General features: G+C 34.0%; 1 protein-coding gene across 1 annotated transcript; it reads right to left on the bottom strand.

Annotated features, from left to right (window-relative positions):
- Positions 1-282: 282 nt before the first annotated feature.
- LOC118928677 (UDP-glucuronosyltransferase 2B31-like) lies at positions 283-20344 on the bottom strand. Its single transcript, XM_057502292.1, has 6 exons — positions 19569-20344; positions 15622-15770; positions 10323-10454; positions 8300-8387; positions 4195-4414; positions 283-624 (listed from the first exon to the last, which is right to left on the bottom strand). The coding sequence occupies exons 1-6, from the start codon at positions 20290-20292 to the stop codon at positions 345-347; spliced, it is 1593 nt and encodes a 530-aa protein (XP_057358275.1). The 5' UTR covers positions 20293-20344; the 3' UTR covers positions 283-344.
- Positions 20345-20683: the final 339 nt, after the last annotated feature.

Below are 20683 nucleotides of genomic sequence, written 5' to 3'. Positions count from 1 at the left end.
GGAAATTAAAATATTCTGAATTTTTGCACAATAGTACTTATACTGTGAATAAGGCTTTTGTGTCCATATGCGTGGCAGGAAACACAGTTAAGGTCACTTTTGTTGGTACACTTTTCGAATTAGAAAAATAGTTTTATTTTATGTCATTTTTTTCTCTATAGTATGACATATTTCTAACTCTTAAACAAGTAGTAAATACCTTGGAAACAAATTTGATCTGATAAACTAAATTGTAAAAAGTCGTTTTATCACAGGAGGAAGGGAACCTTACATCGCAGCTTCTCGCTGGAATAAACTGGAGAGGCCCATCTGTGAGTCACCCCACCTTCTGGCCTCAGAAAGAACTACTCCTTTTTGTCCTTCATTCCTATTTTAGCAAACTTCCGGCAACAAAACAGACAACATTTTGTGATGACAAATAGAGAAGTGGCCACACAGGCCAGCAGGAACCCAATCACATCCAGGGAGTGGTACTGGAACCAGGCGAGGTCATGGGAGGCTGGCCGCAGGTGCCTGGCTCCTTTGTGGCGCATGACAAACTCGATCCAGAAGACCGCTCGGTCGAGAGGTTTCATTGGCTGGTCATGATGAATTCTTGATAATTTCATAGCATTCTCTTTATATCTGAAGAGGAAATACAAAGATAGCAACATGGAAAGGAACTTAATTTGCCTAAGCATATCATCCCCATGGAAGGTTTTTGAAAAGTGTCTTATGAATGATACAAAATAAGTGTTTTAAAATTACAGAAGTAGTACATTTTTAAATTGGGTTTGGCTTTCAAATTGGAATTTTCTGATTGACAATTAAAAAGTGAAGACAAAGTTAAGATGGGATAAATTAATCTTTTCTAGCAGAGGTAATGAAGAATGAGATGGTGAAAGTGCATTTTTATTATGATCCTCATGAAGTACTTAGCGTGAATTGTGTCTTGATGGGTGAAATGATTCTTCACCAATCCCTGTGTTTCCACTCTTCTCTCCTCGCCCTTCTTTTTATTTTCCGTCCTGTAGCCAGTATGCTCTTTGAAATAGACATCAGATTATGATGCTCTTTGCTAAAGTTTCCATCTGACCTTTCATCACATTTAGAATAAATTCCAAATCTGTTCTTGGCCTGTAGGACCTTACATGGGCAGACTCTGGCAACCTCTTCTCCAATCCTTTGGTCCACACACACACTCCTCTGGGCATTTTGGCCTTCTCACTGTGCCACTCTGTGACAGCAAACCTGGGCATTCTTCTATTTGTGTGTGTGTGTGGTCTTTTTTTTTTCTACTTGATTTCTAGAGTTTTTAAAATGCATTTTATTTTATATAATAAACATGTAAGTATGAAAACATAAGAAAAATGTGCATAAGCCTAATTGCTCAAAATTTCAGAATTGGCTAGAAAATTATTGTGAAGTGAATGCACTGATGTTCCAGTTATTCAGATATTGAAATAAGATATCACAAGCTACCCAGAAGCACCCTGATTTCCTTGATCCTTTCAATCACTACTATCTTCCCTGAATTAATGGGTATCCGAAATTTAAGCCCCATAAATTAGTTTCTTTTATTTTTATTTTGGAACCAAATTGTCATTTGTGTGTTACCTGTTGGTTAATATCATTGCTGTATAGTATTCCTTTGCCTGGCCATACCACCAATAGTCTCTTGACTTAATGAAGAACAGACATTTCTGTTAACAATTTTTTGGCCATTATTACTAAATATTATTAGTATACTAATTATTAATAAAAATCTGCCATAAATTTTTTGGTTTACATTTTTTTACCATTCTGTGTATATATCTAGAAGTGGAGTTGCTAAGAAGAAGGCATATTTATGATTATGATTTCTTTATTGACTCTGAATAATGTAAGAGTATATTGCTTTCCAAAATTTTGAGATGTCTCAGCTATCTTTCTTTTTGATGATTTCAAAATGAATTCTAATAAGGTGGACAATATACTCTTTCTGATTTGTATATTTCAAATTACTGAGTCTTCATGTATGAACCAGCACATGGTCAATTCCACTATCTACTCCAATCTTGAAAAAATGTGTATTCTCTTTTGTTTTATCTATTTCTATACCTATATATATCTAAAAAAGTTTGCATTTTTAAATTGTGTTCTTCAAAACTTTCAGGTACTATTCCATTATTTTGTCATTTTTTTCTGTTTTTAAGGAAGGTATTTAGAAACTATTATGTCTATACATTTATATATTAGATTTTTCTTTTGTTCACTTTTGCTTTATTTGGGGTTTTATTAGTAGGTGTTATCAGTTGATCAATTACATTGCTTTGAAATATCTATGTATTTATTATTATGAAAGATTTAGTTTTATTTTTACTAGTGCTTCTGCACTATGATGTCTGATATTATTATAGGTTTAACATCTTTCTATGATTACTGGCTGCAATAGATCTTTTCCTACCTTTGTACTTATAATCTTTTACACTTCCATTTAAGCATATATTTTAAACAGTATATATAGCTTTTCAAATTGTACCTGACAATTTTAAATTCTCTTTAAATGATTTAGCCTGTTTAGATTCTATGTAAGTACTGACATATTTACATTTTCATTTACCAGTTTATTCTGTTTCTTTTTTATTTGTACACCTTCTTTGTATTTCTTTTCTATTATTTCTTGCCTATTTAAAAGTATTTTTATCTTCAATTATTCCATCATTTTCTTGATAATATACATTTTTTGAGTATTTCTTAAGTGTTAACTTCTAATACAATAAATGCTGATAGCAGTAATAAATGCTGAATTGAAGGTTGTCATGCTAGGCACTGCAGATTCTACCACCTTATTTTTTCCCATAATATAGAAGAGTTTACTATCCATCTTATCATATTTAAAAAGTTTTATGCTTCAAAGGACACAATCAAGTAATTGAGGAACCAAACTATCCAGACTGAGTGAAAATATTAACAAATCATATATCTGATAAAATACTTGTATCATAGTACATTAGGAATTAATTTTATTCAAATATAAGACCTCCAAATTCAAAACTTATCAAAGTATTGAAATAGACCTTTCTCTAAAAAGAATATATGAATGGCCAATAAGCAGATGAAAAGATGTTCAATAGCCTTTGCTATAAGGGAGATGCAAATCAAGAACACAAGGAGAGACCACTCAACCCACTAGAATGGTAATAATAATAATAATAATAATAATAAAAATGATAAGAAGTATTGACAAAGTATGGATCTCTCATACAACGCTGATGGGAATGTGAAATGGCACAACTTCTTTTGACATCAGTTTGGCAGTTCCTCAAAGAGTTACCAAATATGACCTAGCAATTCTACTCCTAAATATCCAGCCAAAAGAAATGAAAAACATATGTTCACACAAAAATGCATATACCAATGTTCGTAATAGCCACATGGGGAAATAGTCAAAATGTTCATGAACTGATAAGAGGATAAATAAATGTAGCATACTCATATCCTGGAATATTATTCAGCAATATAGAACTACCACATGGATGAAACTGAAAAGCATGGTAAGTGAAAAGAAGTATATATTTTTGAAACATATATTTTTGTTTCCATTTGTATGAAATGTTCAGAATATGGTAAGTTATAACTATAAGAAAGTACAATAATGGTTGGCTAAGGCAGGGAGAATGGAGAGTGACTTCTAAGGCACAAGAGATTTCTTTTTGGACTAATGAAAATGTCCCAAATTTAGATTATGATGATGGTTTTATAACTTTGTAACATATAACATATACATTACACATAAACATGGAATTTTATGGTATGTAAATTACATATCATTATAAAATACATTAAAATTATAAAAGATATTTAGAAAAAAACATTTATAATTTTATAAAGTTATGATATTGAACTGGAATGTTTTATATAACTTCAAGTTCTTCATTCGTTCATTCTGGATTCTATATTGTTTAAAATGTTTCTTTTTACAACTACCTGTATAACTTGTGCATTTGCTTATGTAGAAATTTGTTGCAGTCATTGGTTACTCATTAAAACATGGGCTGAACATGCAACTTTGAAATAAATGTCTTGGTGAAAATAAAAGCAGATTTAAGATGGGTGAAATCATGTTAAAAGTTTCAAAATTCACCTCTTAAATATGGGATGAAACTCACGCTCACTCTTGACAAAAGAACCTATCTGTATATACTATGTATTTTTAAAAATTGCGGTACTCACAAAGGGTCATTAATGACTCTCTTCAATGCACGGAGCAAATCTGTACTAGACAGTGTACCCAAATCCAGTCTGACAGCTGCTCCTTTGACCTTCAAGTGAGCGATGTTATCAGGTTGATCTGCAAACAACGGAATGCCCACCATCGGGATCCCGTGGTAGATTGCCTCATAGATGCCATTGGCTCCACCATGAGTTACGAAGGCCTTGGTCTTTGGATGACCTAGGATTAGGTGAATTTCAGCAAATTATTAATTATGAATCTTAGAAATAAAATGAGACTTGGACAGTAGAAGACACTGAAAGAGGCAGTGTGGTCTAGATCATAGGTTTTCATACAGAGGAAAGGGCACTAAAATATTTTTCAAAACTTCGAACAAGAAGCATGAAAGTCTGCTGAAAGATAAATGAAGATTGGTGTGGCACATGTGACTAAAAAATGAATACAAGATTGTGGTGGACAAGCTGAAAGAGAACATTTCAGATTTAAGAAATGTGCAGAGAAAAAAGGAGATGGCACATTAGGACATATTCTCTTAAAGAAATAGTGAAGCCACTGAGTCTTACATACAGGGTGTCAAAGCAGCTGGAAAAGTGAGAGTGATGGCTCTGGAATCAGAGGAAGGAAAAGCTGCACTTTAATCTGAAATGTGTTATATCTTCATGAAGATTATTGATATTTTCCTATAGAAAATGGAGAATCACAAATAGTAAAGGAGGTTTTCATTTTTCATGACCCTAAATTCCCACATAGAAGGGGAAAAGATAGACACAATGTGGGAGAACTAGGAGTCAGGGCAAAGATCCAAGTAACTATTGAAAAATTCTCTGATCCTAGCCAGACTTATCAAGAAAAAAAGAGTCTACACACATAAACAGAATCAGAAATGAGAAAGGAAAAATCACTACAGACAACAAAGAAATACAAAGATTTATGAGAGAATACTATGAAAAAATACATGCTAGCTGACAAACTGGATGACTTAGTAGAAATGGACAGCTTTCTAGAAAAATACAACCTTCCAAGGCTGACCCAGGAAGAAACAGAAAATCTGAATACACCAATTAACAGCAAGGGAATTAAATTAGTAATCAAAAACCTACATAAGAACAAACCCCTCTACCAGATGGTTTCACTGCTGAATTTTATCAAACATTTAGTGATGACCTAATACACAGCCTCCTTAAAGCTTTCCAAAAAGTAGAAGAGAAGGTTATACTCTCAAACTCATTCTACGAGGCCAGCATCACTCTAAAAAAAGATCAGGCAAAGACACCACACAAAAAAAAGAAACTTATAGACCAAAATCTCTGATGAACATACATGCAAAAATACTGGAAAAATATAAGCAAATCAAATTGAAAATTCATCAAAAAGATCATCTATCATTATAAAGTAGGATTTATTCCAGGGATGCAAGGATGGTATAACATTAAAAAATCCATCAACATCATCCACCGCATTAACAAAAAGAATTTCACAAACCACAGGATCATCTCCCTAGATGCTGAAAAAGCATTAGACAAAATTCAACATTCATTCATGATAAAAACTCTCAACAAAATGGGTATAGAGGGCAAGTACTTCAACATAATAAAGGCCATATATGACAAACCCACAGACAATATTATACTTTAAAGTGAGAGGCTGAATGCTTTTCTCTTAAGATCAGGAACAAGACAAGAATGCCCACTCTCCCCACTTTTATTCAACATAGTTCTGGAGGTCCTAGCCATGGCAATCATACAAGACAAAGAAATAAAAGGCATCCAGACTGTCAAGGAAGAAGTTAAACAGTCCCTGTTTGCAGATGACATGATATTTTACATAAAAATCCTAGATAATCCATCCAAAACTACTAGATCTAATATCTGAATTCAGAAAGTTGTGGGATACAAAATTAATACACAGAAATCTGTTGCATTCCTATACACGAACGAACTATCAGAAACACAAATCAGGAAAACAATTCCATTCACAGTTGCATCAAAAAGAATAAAACACCTCAGAATAAACCTAACCAAGGAAGTGAAATTCCTATACACTAAAAACTACAAGACACTCATTAGATAAATTAAGGAAGATACCAATAAATGGAAACACATCCAATGCTCATGGATAGGAAGAACTAATATTGTCAATATATTATTGACCTGCCTAAAGCAATCAACAGATTCAATTATCATACCAATAGCATTCTTCAATGAACTGGATCAAATAGTTTTAAAATACATACAGGACCACGAAAGACACAATAGCCACAGCAATCCTGAGAAGGAACAATAAAGCAGGGGAGATTATGCTCCCAGACTTCAAGCTACTAAACCTACAGTGATCAAGACAGTTTGGTACTGGCATAAGAACAGACCCATAGACCAATAGAACAGACTACAGAGCCCAGATATAAACCCAAGAATATATGGTCAATTAATATACGATTCAGGACCATGGATATACAATGGGGGAAATGGCAGCCTCTTCAACAAGCTAATGTGGCAAAACTGGACAGCTATATGCAAGAGAATGAAACTGGATTACTGTCTAACCCCATATACAAAAGTAAACTCAAAGTGGATCAAAGACCTGAATGTAAGTCATGAAACCATGAAACTCTTAGAAGAAACTAAAGGCAAAAATGTCTTGAATATTAGCATGAGCAACTTTTTGCAGAATGCATCTCCTTGGGCAAGGGAAACAAAATAAAAATGAACAAATGGGATTACATCATGCTAAAAAGCTTCTGTACAGCAAAGGACACTATCAGCAGAACAAAAAGGCATGCTACAGTATGGGACAATATATTTTAAATGACATACCCAACAAGAGGTTAACATCCAAAATATATAAAGAACTCACATGCCTCAACATCCAAAAAGCAAATAACCCTATTAAAAAAGGGGTGGAGGGTATGAACAGACAATTCTCCAATGAAGTAATTCAGACAGCCAAAAGGCACATGAAAAGATGTTCTACATCACTAATTATTAGGGAAATGCAAATTAAAACTAAATGAGATGTTACCTCACACCAGTTAGGATGGCCAACATTGAAAAGAATAGGAACAACAAATGCTGGCGAGAATGTGGAGAAAGGGAACCCTCCTACACTGCTGGTGGCAATGTAAACTAATTCAACCATTGTGGAAAGCCATATGGAGATTCCTCAAAAAACTAAAATTAGAAATACCATTTGATCCAGGAATTCCACTCACAGGGATTTACCCTAAGAATGCAGTTTCCCAGTTTCCAAAGACTTATGCACCCCTATGTTTATCGGAGCACTGTTTACAATAGCCAAGAAATGGAATCAACCTAAGTGTCCATCAATAGATGAATGGATAAAGAAGATGTGGTATATGTACACAATGGAGTATTATTCAGTAATAAGAAGAAAACAAATCCTACTTTTTGCAACAACATGAATGGAGCTAGAGGGTATCATGCTCAGTGAAATAAGCCAGGAGGAGAAAGACAAGTACCAAATGATTTCACTCATCTGTAGAGCATTAGAACAAAGCAAAAACTGAAGGAACAAAACAGCAGCAGACTTATAACCCAGGAATGGACAAAGGGAAAGGGACTGGGGGTTTGGGTGGGAAGGGAGGGAGAAGGGAAATAAGGCGCCTGACGATTAACACACATAATGTGTGTGTGTGGGCACGGGGAGGCAGTAAAGCACAGACAATAAAAGTAGTGACTCTATAGCGTCTTACTAAAATAATGGATAGAGACTGTAATGGGGTATGGGGTGGACACTTGAAAATGGGGGAAATCTTGTAACCACAGTCTTGCTCATATAATTGTATATTAATGATACCAAAATAAAAATAAGTAAGTAAGTAAGTAAGTAAGTAAATAAATAAATTCTCTGAAAGAAATAATTACACCTGAAATAAAGGTACTGTGTTTCTGGCCATAAGGAGACTGTATAATAAATTACAACTTTTATAGCTTATCCTTTTCCCCCTAGGACTGCAAAACAAATATATGGAAGTTAAGTTTTGTTTTTGAGTTTTTCAATGATCAATGCTCAGTAAATTTCTTCTCTGGTGAACTATTATCACTGGGTGGAGTTACTCTCATTTCAGAGTTTGTTTTCAATTCTTACCAAGTAGGTCATTCTGGGGGATCCACTTATACAGCCGAGTATTCTGCCCTAAGGTATCTGGTGCTTTGCCATCAAATCTCCACAGAACCTGTTCAAGTAAAGAAAATAACCATACTCTATGAGGCAAACATAGAAGATATAGCATGTGAAAATTCTAAGCAAATTAAGAGATAATCTAGTTAAATACCTTTCATAGATACATAAGTGATAAGGACAAATGATGTTAAAAATGAGAACTATAAAATACTGGTATAATAGGAATACCCACAATTTGCATTCTTATTTTATATTCAATCAGGTTATGAATGCAATCATGATGTTTCACAAATAGAGGTTGGGCAACTGAGATTATCAATGAGAAATCAAAGTATTTAAGACATTTTTAGGTAGTCATTATAACTGTAGTGCAAAAAAGGAGTAAGTCTCTATGATGTATGCATGTGTTTTATATTTTTATTATAATTGCTCATATCTTTCAATGTAATAATATTTTTATAGTGTAACGCACAGAAAAGAGTTGACTTATATCCATTTATTCCATGTTATTTTATTAGTTTTACATTTCTTAATTTATAAAAAGGCTAATTTATGGAATCTACTTCTTCTGAGAAATAAATAATTCTGTTTATTAATAATTTGTAACATAGATAATTTCTCCATAGTAAGTGCATCTAACTTCTTTTTGATTGTTAATTGTTAGGCACTATTTGCAAGAAAAATTTAAAGAGTTGGTTATTTACATGAATCCAGAGTATCATTAATATTTCTAGGTGTGAAACTTATTCAAATGGAGAGAGTAGAGCCTGTCAGTACTTCATATAAAACAATACAACGGTTGCAAAAAAACCCAAAGTTGTTATGATGGCAAAGTTCATTCAACCAAGTGTTCACACTTCAGTTATGTACTACAAAGCACTGACAATGTTGATTAATCTGGGACCAACAGCCAAGTGATTTCTATGCCCTGCACGTAAATAGATTCTGTTTTTGGATTTCCCCAGTGATCCTCATGAAATGAATTACAATTTACAGTCATAATACATATTTGCTATATGAATGTTCAAGTAACTTTAGATTCTCAGCAGAAAATTCGCAGAGGTGATAAGGAAAAGCCGCTGCAGTTAGGAAAATAAAAAATAGGTCACAAATACCCCAGTAGAGCAGGTATAGTCTATACATCAGAAAACAATATATTACTGTGCTTCATGGAGAGGGGACATCTGAAACTTCCTATGTTAAGCTTGCTTCTGGCTGACTCCTTCATATATTCTCTTCTTCTTCGAAAGGATTTGTTATTCTGATAGGTTAAAAGCAGAGTCCTTTCCAGGGCCACACGTCATTAAGCATGGGGTCACCTTGAGGGTGGATCTATGTCCCTCCTCATTTATATTCTCCCTTCCCTCTGTATAGGGCCGAGTCCATCAGGGCATGTCAGTTTTCCTATCCTGAATCAGAGTGGCTGGATGGTTCCCTAATGCAGCTTGGTGAGCCCTGGCCATCCTTTCCTGAATAGGACCCTGAAAAGTACACTGAACAGGCCTATTCCAAAATTTAGGGGAAATAAGAGACGCCGGGATGACCTGGCAAATCTAAACTGCATGATGCCGTTCAGACTTTATCATTTTGTGCATAATGTCACTGCTAAGATTTAATACCTTTCTGGGTACGTCTGTAGTGTGTACACAACCCTCAGGAATCCTGCAGGGGAACAAGGCAAGTGATAGGATAGAATTTGATGATATCTGTACCTGCCTCCAATACCATTATAGTAGCAAAACTTCACACCACAAATCTGAAATACATATATTTGGTGATCATAATGTTAATATCAATGTTATTGTCAAAAACACCCTCAGGACAACTTTAGCATCTGTCACGAATACATCAGTTTGACCTCATACCTGACATTAACTGGAGCTATCATAAGGTTGAGGTGGCATGCAGGAAATTTCTGTAAGCAGGCCCTTTGCAGAGTTGAACAGACCCATTAGTAGTTGCACACAATTAAGGCCCATTATCTAACCTTTTGTGGAATCTGGGCAAGGGCTGACGCAATCACATTGGCTCGCTCTTCTGACATGTTACTGACCATTGACCCCAGAGTAAACACCACAATACCGTTTTCCCCTGAGCTCTGGACAAACTTTTCCATTTCCTGCAGAAAAAGTATTGGTTCCATCAAAAAAGAGGAACAGCATAGCGAACACTGTTGAAAGGACTGCTAGAAACAAATAAAGAGAGAAACGCAGTGTAATCAGGAATTATTGGAGTAGTGCCTGCTTTTTCAAATTCTGGTAGAATACACATGACATAACATTTACCGTGCTAATTATTCCTAAGTATACATTTCAGTAATGTGTGCATTGACATTGTTGGGGAACCAATGTGGAAACCTTTTTCATCTTGCAAAACTAGGACTCTATATTATTATATAAAAATATCCCTTTTCCCCTTCACCATCCCTGGCAACCATCATTCTAGTCTCTGTTTTTATGAATTTGTGCAGTGTGGATACCTCGTATAAGTGGAAACATGCAGATTTGTCTTTTTGTGAGTGGCGCATTTCCCTCAGCATGATGTTCTCAAGCTTTTCCATGTGGAACCATGGACTTTCCTTCTACTTTATGGCTGAGCAAAATCCCATTGTGTATAAATACCACATTTTGCTTATTGAACCATCTGTCAATGGACACCTGGGTTGCTTGTACTTTTTGGCTCCTGTGAATAGTGCTGCTATAAAATGGGTGTGCAAATATCTTATTGATATTCTGATTTTAATTATATCAGGTGTATGCTAAGATATGGAATTCCTGGACTAAATGGTAATTCTAGTTTTAATTTTTTTGAGGAAGCTCACTTATGTTTTCAGTACTGTATTTTTTTTAAATGGACCTAACCCTTCAATTCCTTTGAAAAGATGTATGTAATATGAGGTTAATTTCCATTATTATATATATTTTTGCATGGTTTTATGTGCATGTATAAGTAAGAATGAAATAGGACAGCATTCGGTATTTTGAAGGTAACATTATTAGACAGTATTATACCAAGACTATTCATTTATAATACTACTAATTACTAATGTAGATTGTTGGGAGGAGGCCATGAAGCAGAATCTTGTTTATTCCATGCAGGTTTTCTGTTTAATTACTTTAGTTTGGCCATTAGTATTTTATTTCCCTATGAGCACTAAGCATTATGATTGGGATGACTTAATACAGTTTTCTTTCAGTTATATAATGCAAACATACACTTCATGAGAATTTCCCAAACACTCTCTCTAAATCATATAATAGCTAGAGGTTAAGAATTACTGATATTAAGGGATCTGGTATAGTTTTCCAATTTTCACAAAATAGCCTAAATGTCCTATTTATAATACAATTACGTGTGTGTGTGTGTGTGTGTGTGTGTGTGTGTGTGTGTGCGTGCATTTGGGTGTGTGTATGTAGTTACATATTTGAGCGACAGTATTTCCTTTGTTAAATATGACTTCTTTTATGGTGAAAATATATTGTAAAATTGATGGCCCATTAGAATGTGTTATTCACTGCACAATGCTTCATACTGCACCTTTTCAATCTATATATTTTTGTGAGCACAATGTTAATACCAGAGTTATTGTCAGTCATAAACACCCTCTCTACCACGTTAGCACCTGCCATGCATGTGTTAGTTGGAGCTCACCCCCATGATAAATTGGAGCTATTGTAATGGTTAAGGTGTCAATCAGGAAATTTCTGTCAAAAGTTAAAGACAGGAGAAAATATTGAAAATAGGAAGAGAAAAACAACCTGGTATATATACAAGGGAACCACCATAAAACTATCAGAAGATTTTTCAGCAGAAACTTTTCATCCTAAATGAGACTGGCATGATAGATTCGAAGTACTAGAAGAATAAAATTGCCAATGAACAGCGCTCTGCCCAGAAAAATTGTCTTACATAATTGAAAGTGAAAGACAGAGGACTCCAGATAAGCAGAAGCTGAAGAAGTTCACCCGAACAGTCTCACAAGAAATGTTAAATGTAGTTCTTCAAGCTGAAATTAGTAATAAATTACAATAAAAAAGTGGAAAATTGCAAATATGTGAAGACTGAACAATATACTACTGAACAACCAATTGGTCAAATAATAAATCAAAGAGAAAAAAATATCTTGAGTCAGATAAAAATGCAAATACAACATAACAAACTTTATGGGCCACAGAAAAAACAATTCTAAGAAGAATGTTTACAATGATACAATAAGAAAAAGAATGATCTCAAATAAATAACCTAACTTTACATTCAAGGAACTAGAAAGAGAACTACAAACTAAGCCCAAAGTTAGAAGGAAGGAAATAACAAGTATCACACATGAAGTAGAGACTAAAACACAATAGAAAATATCCCTGGAACTAAGTGCACTTATTTTGAAAAGATAAACAAAATAGACAAACCTTCAGCTAGACATTCTAGGACACAAAGAGACAGGACTCAAACAAATTAAATTTTAAATTAAAGATAAGATATCACAACTGATAATGACAAAAATACAAAGAAGAGACATAAGAGACTACTAAAAACAATTATATAACAACAGATTTGACAATCTAGTAAAGTGGATAAATTCTTAGAAATATACAATTGACAAAGATTGAATCATAAAGAAATAGAAAATCTGAAGAGTGTTAATAGTAAGGTGAGTCAGTAATAAAAAATCTTGCAACAGAGAAAATTCCACAGCCAGATAGCTTCATGATGAACTCAACAAATATTTAAATAATAAGTAGTACCTGTCCTTTTCATAAAGTTTCTTCAAAAAATAAAAGAGGAGGTAAAACAATTATTCACCCCAAGTAGGATTTATTTATTCCAGGCATGCAAGGATGGTTCAGGATCCATATATCAATAAATGTGGTACACCATGGTAACAGAATGAAGGATAAAAAATCACATCTTCCCAATAGAGGTAGAAAAAGCATTGGACAAAATCTAACATCCACTAAAGATGAAAACTAAACAACCTGGGTTTAGAGGAAACCTAGCTCATCACAATAAAGTCCATATATGAAAAGCCCACATGAAACACCATAAAAGAAGCTGGAAGTTGTTCTTCTAAGATCAGGAACAAGACAAGGATGCCCACTATTGCCAGTTTTATTCAACATAGAACTGAGAGCCCAAACTAGAGCAGTTAGGTAAGAAAAAGAAATAAAAGGCAACCAAATAGGAAAAGAACAAGTAAAACGGTCTCTATTTACAAATTACATGATATTATATACATAAAACTCTAAGGACTTCACCAATATCTGCTAGAATTAATGAAAACATATTCAGTAAAGTTCCAGGATACAAAATCAATACACAAAATTCCACTGAATATTTATACACTAACAATGAATTATCAGGAAGGAAAAAAGCCTTTCTGGCAATGAAAGCTAAATGAACAGGTGGGAATATCTCAAGCTAAAACCTTCTGTGCAGGAAAGGAAATTTTGAAAAAAATTAAAAGACAACCTATAGAAGGGAGACAGTATTTGCAAATCATATATCTGATAGAGGGTTAATAGTCAAAATATATAAAGAACCCATAAAAATAGCACCAAATAATACAGTTGGAAAATAGGTGGAGGAACTGAATAGACATTTTCCAAAGAAGACATGTAATGGATAACAGGTACATGAAAAGGGGCTTAACATACCTAATCATAAGATAAATGAAAATCAAAACCACAAAGATATTATTTCATACTTGTTAGAATGCCTATCATGAAAAAAGAAAAGAGAAAATAAATTTGGTGAGGATGTGGAGAAAAGGAAACTCTAGGGCACTATTGGTGTGAATGTAAAATGGTACAGGAAGTATGGAAAACAGTGTGGACTTTGCTAAAAAATGAAAATAAAAACTAACATATTATCCAGTCATCCCAGTTCCATTTACCCAAAGGAAATGAGAACAGGATATAGAAGAGATATATGCATTCCCATGTTTATTGAAACATTATCAAAACAGACAAGGCTAAAATCAACCTATATGTCTATAAGTGTATTATTGGATCAAGGAAATGTTATGTGCCACACACACACACACACACACACACCCTCAAAGGAATATTATTCAGCCATGAGAAAGAAAGAAATCATGGCTTTGGTGACAACACAGATGGACCTGGAAGGCATTATGGTAAGTTGCCAGACAAAGACGAAAATTGCTTACTATTACTTATATGTGTAATCTTTACAAAAAAAATCAGACACAAAAAAAGAGAGAAGAAAAGTGGTTGCTTGGGACTGGAGGGTAAAGAAAGTAAGAGGTTGATTGAAGATCACAAATTTTCATATACAATGTGAATAAGGTCTGAGGATATAATGTGTAATCTGATGAGTATAGTTGATAACAGTGTATTACATAATTGAAATTTGCTTTGGGTAAAACTTCTATGTTCTCACACACATAAAAAAGATAAATATGTGAGATCATAGATGTGTTAATTAGCTACATGAGGGGAATCCCTTCACAGTGTGTAGGTACATCAAATCACCATACACCTTCTGTCTCTTACAATTTTATATGTCAATAATACTTTAATAAAGCTGGAAAAATAACAATAGATTGATTCATCAGATTGAATAGAACATTTGCTAATTTACCTCAGGCTTTAGATCTTGTGATAATTACCACATATAGCTAAATATTCTGTCGTCAAAATCAAACTGGATTAACCCTTGAATAAGATCTTAGTTTTCTCTTGCTCTGAAATAAACATGATTTAGGGACCATGAAATAATTTAATAAAGGAGGCTTGCTGTTAAATTATGTCTTAAAGATACAGTATCAATTTAAAACATGAGATTATTGCATTCCTCCATGAGGAACATCATCCTATATGCTAACAGAATCGTTTGCAATTTTATACTATAGCAGTTTTCAGATGTGGTCAAAATTATTTGATGTTCATTAAGTATTCAGAATTCATTGTCCTTGTCATATATGCAGTGTACATTTTCTCTGTGCTCATTGTGTAAATCAGCTATGATGTTGAAAACCATGTTCCCCAGGAGAGCTTTACAGAGATTTTGTCCACATATGATATATAGTAGAAATTACCTGATTTAATAGGCTAAGCCATTCCTTTAATACTGTAAGATGTCAGACCCTGGTATCTCAAATGAGGAATTGTTTAAATGCTGGAATGACAGCAAAGAAATGTTAGGTTTGGTTGCAAATATTGTTGGGACACATATTCATATTGTTGAGGAATGGTCTTTCTTTTAAGCCAGAATACGGGTGAAATATCTCAAAGCAAATACAACAAAACAAAAAAGGAATAAGTTACCTTAGGCAGAGGTTTAGCAGGTTTGCAGTGGAGGCCTCCAACATACTGAAAATTGGGTAAGACTGGGTGAGGGTAGTCAAAGTCCCAATAGGATCGAATGAGCCACATATCAGCTTTCCCCATTAACTCATAAAGTGTAGTTGGTCTTCCTGAAAGGAAACAAACAAACAGAAGGTAAAGGAGATGAGAACAATGTAATGTGAATGCACTAGAGAACTTTAAGAAAGAAGTTTGGGATAATGAATCCAAAAATGTTTAAAGGTATCTGGTTTTAGCTAACATTATACTTAATGGCAAATAGCTGAAAGCACTTCCACTAAGATCAATAACAAGATAAGGATGCCCATGCCCACCACTTTTATTCAACATAGCCCTGAAGGTTCTATCCATAGTAATTAGATAAGAAAAGAAATAAAGGCATACATACTGATGAGGAAAAAGTCCAATTGTCATTATTTGCAGAGAACATGACATTATACATAGAAAACCCTAAAGACTCCACCAAAAAACTACTAGATTTAATAAATGTATTCAGTAAAGTCTCAGAATACAAAATCCATACACAGAAATCTTTTGTGTTTCTATATACAAATAATGAACTAATTGAAAGAGAAATTGAGAAATCAGTCCCATTTTCAATTACATAAAAAATAACGAAATATATTATTTAAAATAAATTTAATACAGGAGGTGAAAATGTAGACCCTAAAATCTATGACACTGATGAAATAATTTGAAGGCACAAATAAATGGAAAGTTATTCCATTCTCATGGATAGGAAGAATTACTATGGTTAAAATAGCCATACTTCCCTAAGCAATCTACAGATTATGTGCAATTCCTATCAAAATACCAATGGCATTTGTCACAGAACTAGAGCAGATAATCCTAAAATTTGTATGGAACTACAAAAGACCCCTAATAGTCAAAGATTGATAAAGAATTGTAGATATCATATGCCCTGCTTTCAAATAATACTTCAAAGCCACATAATCAAAAAAATACTGTGTTGTCACAAGAACAGATACATAGACCAGTGGAAAAGAATGGGAGGTCAGAAATAAATTCACACCTGTATGGTCAATTAATATATGACAAAGGAGGCAAGAATATTACAATGGGGAAAAGATTGGCTTTTCAATAAATGGTATTGGGAAAACTGGGGGACGACATGCAAAAGTTGAAACTGGATTGCAGTCTTACATCATACATAATTACAAACTCAAAATAGATCAAAGACATATATCCATATATCCATATCAAAGACATGAATCCACAAATGTTCTAGAAAAAAACATACGAAGTAAATCCTTGAACATCAGTGCTAGTAATGCTTTTCTGGCTACATATCCCAGGCAAGGAAAACAAAAATAAACAGGTGGGACTACATCAAACTAAAAAGTTCCTGTACAATAAAGGAACCATTAACAAAATGAAAAGGGAACCTACTGTATGGGAGAATGTATTTTCACATGATATATCCAATAAGTGGTTAATATCCAAAATATATACAGAACTAATAAAAGTCAACACCAAAGAAATAAATAATCTCACTAAAAAATGGGCAGAGGACCTGAATAGACATTTTCTCAAAGAAGAAACACAGATGGTGGCAGACACTTGAAAATATGCTCATCACTAATCACCACGGAAATGCAAATCTAAACCAAAATGATATACCACCTCATTCCAGAATGGTTAATATCAACAAGGCAAGAAATAAGGAATGTTTTCAATGATGTGAATTAAAGGGAATCTTATTCACTCCAGGTGGGTTTACAAAGTGTTGCAACCACTATAGAAAGTGGTATGGAAGTTTCTCAAGAAACTAAAAATAGAAATATAAACAATTCTACTTCTGGAAATTTATATGAAGAAAACAAAATCCCTAATCCTAAAAAAATATATGAACTACTATGTTAATTCCAAAAGATGGATGCAACCTGTATGTCCATCAGTAGATGAATGGATAAAAAGCTGTGGCACACATACACAGTACAGTATTACTCAGCTACAAAAAATAAATGAAGCTGTGCCATTTGAAACAACATGGATGGGCCTAGAGTATGTTATGCTAAGTGAAATAAGTCAAAGAGAAATACCCCGTGATTTCACTTAGAAGTGTTATATAAAAAACAAAAAGAAATGCAGTAATGAGCAAAACAGAAATAGACTCACGGGCACAGAGAAAAAACTGGTGGTTGCCATAGGGGAGATTGTGTGTAGGGGAATGGGTGAAATACGTGAAGGGGGAAAATTAGTGACAATGTTGATATCTTGGTCTCAGCAATGGTTACATGAGAGTATACACATGTCAGAATTCATCAAGCTGTATACTAAGACCTGTGCATTGTATTTGATATACTTAATATAAAAATATATAAATAAAATAAGACAAACACAAAAAATATGGCTTGATAACACACATATATATTACAGAAATACACATTAAGATTTACACGTTTTATATATATATGTATATGCATACACACAAAGACAAAGTGTAAGGCACTTTCATCACAAATAGCAACACATCAGTACATTCACAGTCATAAGCAGTAATTAATTTTATGCCATATAGAATTAAACAGGCATTTGTTTATGTTACAGAACTAACACATGCAAATTTAAACAATTTCATCTCCTCAGTCAGCTAACCCCATCCCACCTGTGGAAACACCTTTCCCTAGAGTACTCAGTCTAGTTTCTACAGTTTAGCAAGCTTTTTCCCTGATTCTAGGTTTTCCAAGAAAACTGTGAAGTTTTTTTCCAAGAAAACTCTGGCTCACTTCTTTGTACCTATGACTGCACTGGTTCATGTAAGGAGCTTAATATTTTTTTATTAAGTAAAAATATTTGCAAATAAAATGTGGAAAAAAGTATGGAATTAGACATGACCTTAATTTTGGCCTCACCCTTAATTTTGTTCATTTTTTATTTAATGGAGAGACAGTTTTCTAAACATAGACTAATAATGTATATGTCCACCTTTTGACAAGATCTTAGGCCTTTAAAAGAGATGATTTGTAGGCATTTATGAATGAATGTATAATAATTATAAACCTCAAATTATACATCTGAGTCTGGGGTAGAGTTATTGTATCTCTCCATTGTGAAAGAATCCTGCTAATATAGCAAAACAGTTTAATCTTTAAATAAAGAAACTGAGGAAGAACATGTGAAAGAATATTTTCAATGCTCTGCACTAGAGGTGCTAGCAAAATATAACTCCTCAATCTACATGTGTACTTTGATTAAGATTGTTAGTGAAATTTCTAGCGCCTTTTCTTTTAAAGATGGAAAAATGTATAGTGAAATGTATATGTCAGATAGGCACAGCACAGAGGATTTTTAGGACAGTGAAACTATTCTGTATGATATAATAGTAGTGGATACATGTCATTATAAATTTGAGGAAACCCATAGAATGTACAACACCAAGAATGAGCTCTGTTGTAAACTACGCACTTTGCATGCTAATGTGTCAATGTAGATCCACCAGTTGTAACAATAGCTCCCTCCGGTGGGAGATATTGATAATGGGGGAGTCTATGCATGTTGTGAACTCAAAACTATTCTAAAAAATAAAGGATACAATGGCTAATAATTTTGACCCCATTTTTAATAAAAGGAGGATCAAATACCTAGATAAATTTAAAAAAGAAAAAATAAAGGATAATGCAAACAAAGAGTGGATATGTAATTGCTTCAAGAAATTCTCAGTGCTTTGATTTGTGGGTTTTGACTTCGTGGAATATCTTGTGCTAATAATGGACCCCAAGGTTCATATTGAACCTATGATATAAGCCTTCCCATAATATTTGTGATATTGAAATATCATTTTAATAATAAAAGACAAATTCTTCTGACTTTGTATTTATACAAGCTTACCTTCCAAGACTTTAGGAAATTGGAATTTCGTATTACCTACTAAAAAAATGACTTACCGAGAATTTCGCTGTAAAACTGATTCCACCTCTTCTCATTAAAAACTTGGAACCAAAAGTCAAAATAAAGCACATATATCATATTTTTCACCCTCTCTTTGAACGTCATTTTATCACTTAATTCTGACAAAATAACAGGTACATAGGATGGAGGGAAAGGAAGTCCTCCACCGTGCTTTTCAAATTCATAGCCAGGAGAGAAGCGGAGCGTGTACACTAAAGGTATGTTGAGTAGCTGAGCCAGCAGCTCACCGCAGGGTCCAATGGCATCTGCAAGAACGACATCAAACCTTGATTCTTGCAGCTTTGTCATAAATTTTCTGTTTAAAACTACATCTCTACAGAGCTTTTCAATACAATCACTATATTTTAAACCAATTTCTTGCATTAGTGAAAAATATGTCCAAAATGTATCTTTTGGAAGGTCATATGTCCATCTACTGACCATTTGTCTAAATAAATCCTCAAATTCAACCTTGGTTAAAGATGTAGGGAAAATCTCAAATTTAATTGCAGGTGATTTGGTGGGATCAACAAGAATGGAGGCTGAAGATGCCAGAACAACCACTTCATGGCCTCTGTGGGCAAGTTCATCCAGCATTGCCTTTACGTTGATCCAGTGGCTGTATTCTGTGGGCCACACCAGCACCTTTCCGCAGCTCCCAGAGCTGAAGTAACAAGCCAGCTGTAGCAGCAGAGGAACTGAAATCCATTTCATAGACATCCTGGTGGAAAACAACGTCTCTCTTCAAATTTCTGTCCCCTTGTACGACTGCTGCTGCTTATATCAGGGAGAAATCTATCAGGAAGTTAATGTATAACTCCTCCACCTCCAAGTGAAAACATTATATGATCAGAGCATTTGGAGGGCAAGTGAAAAGAGCAAGAAAAGGTAGATGATCTTGCTTGTACACGAATGTGATTCATGTTTGTGTTATTACTATAATATAGTAATATTACTATTACTATAATAAAATCTAGCTAAGAGTCAGTGACCTTGAATATGCAAGTGATCTATCTTATGTAATATGTTTTAGAAGTGTTTCAAGAATGGTGGCAAGTGAAATGTGACTGTGTCTGTATTCTCCTTGAATCGAGAACTAGAGATAAGTAAG

This window comes from Manis pentadactyla, chromosome 5 (genome assembly GCF_030020395.1).
Source record: "Manis pentadactyla isolate mManPen7 chromosome 5, mManPen7.hap1, whole genome shotgun sequence".
NCBI lineage: Eukaryota > Metazoa > Chordata > Mammalia > Pholidota > Manidae > Manis > Manis pentadactyla.
Note: the sequence above shows the minus strand (reverse complement) of the source record. Positions and strands in the feature narration are given on the sequence as shown.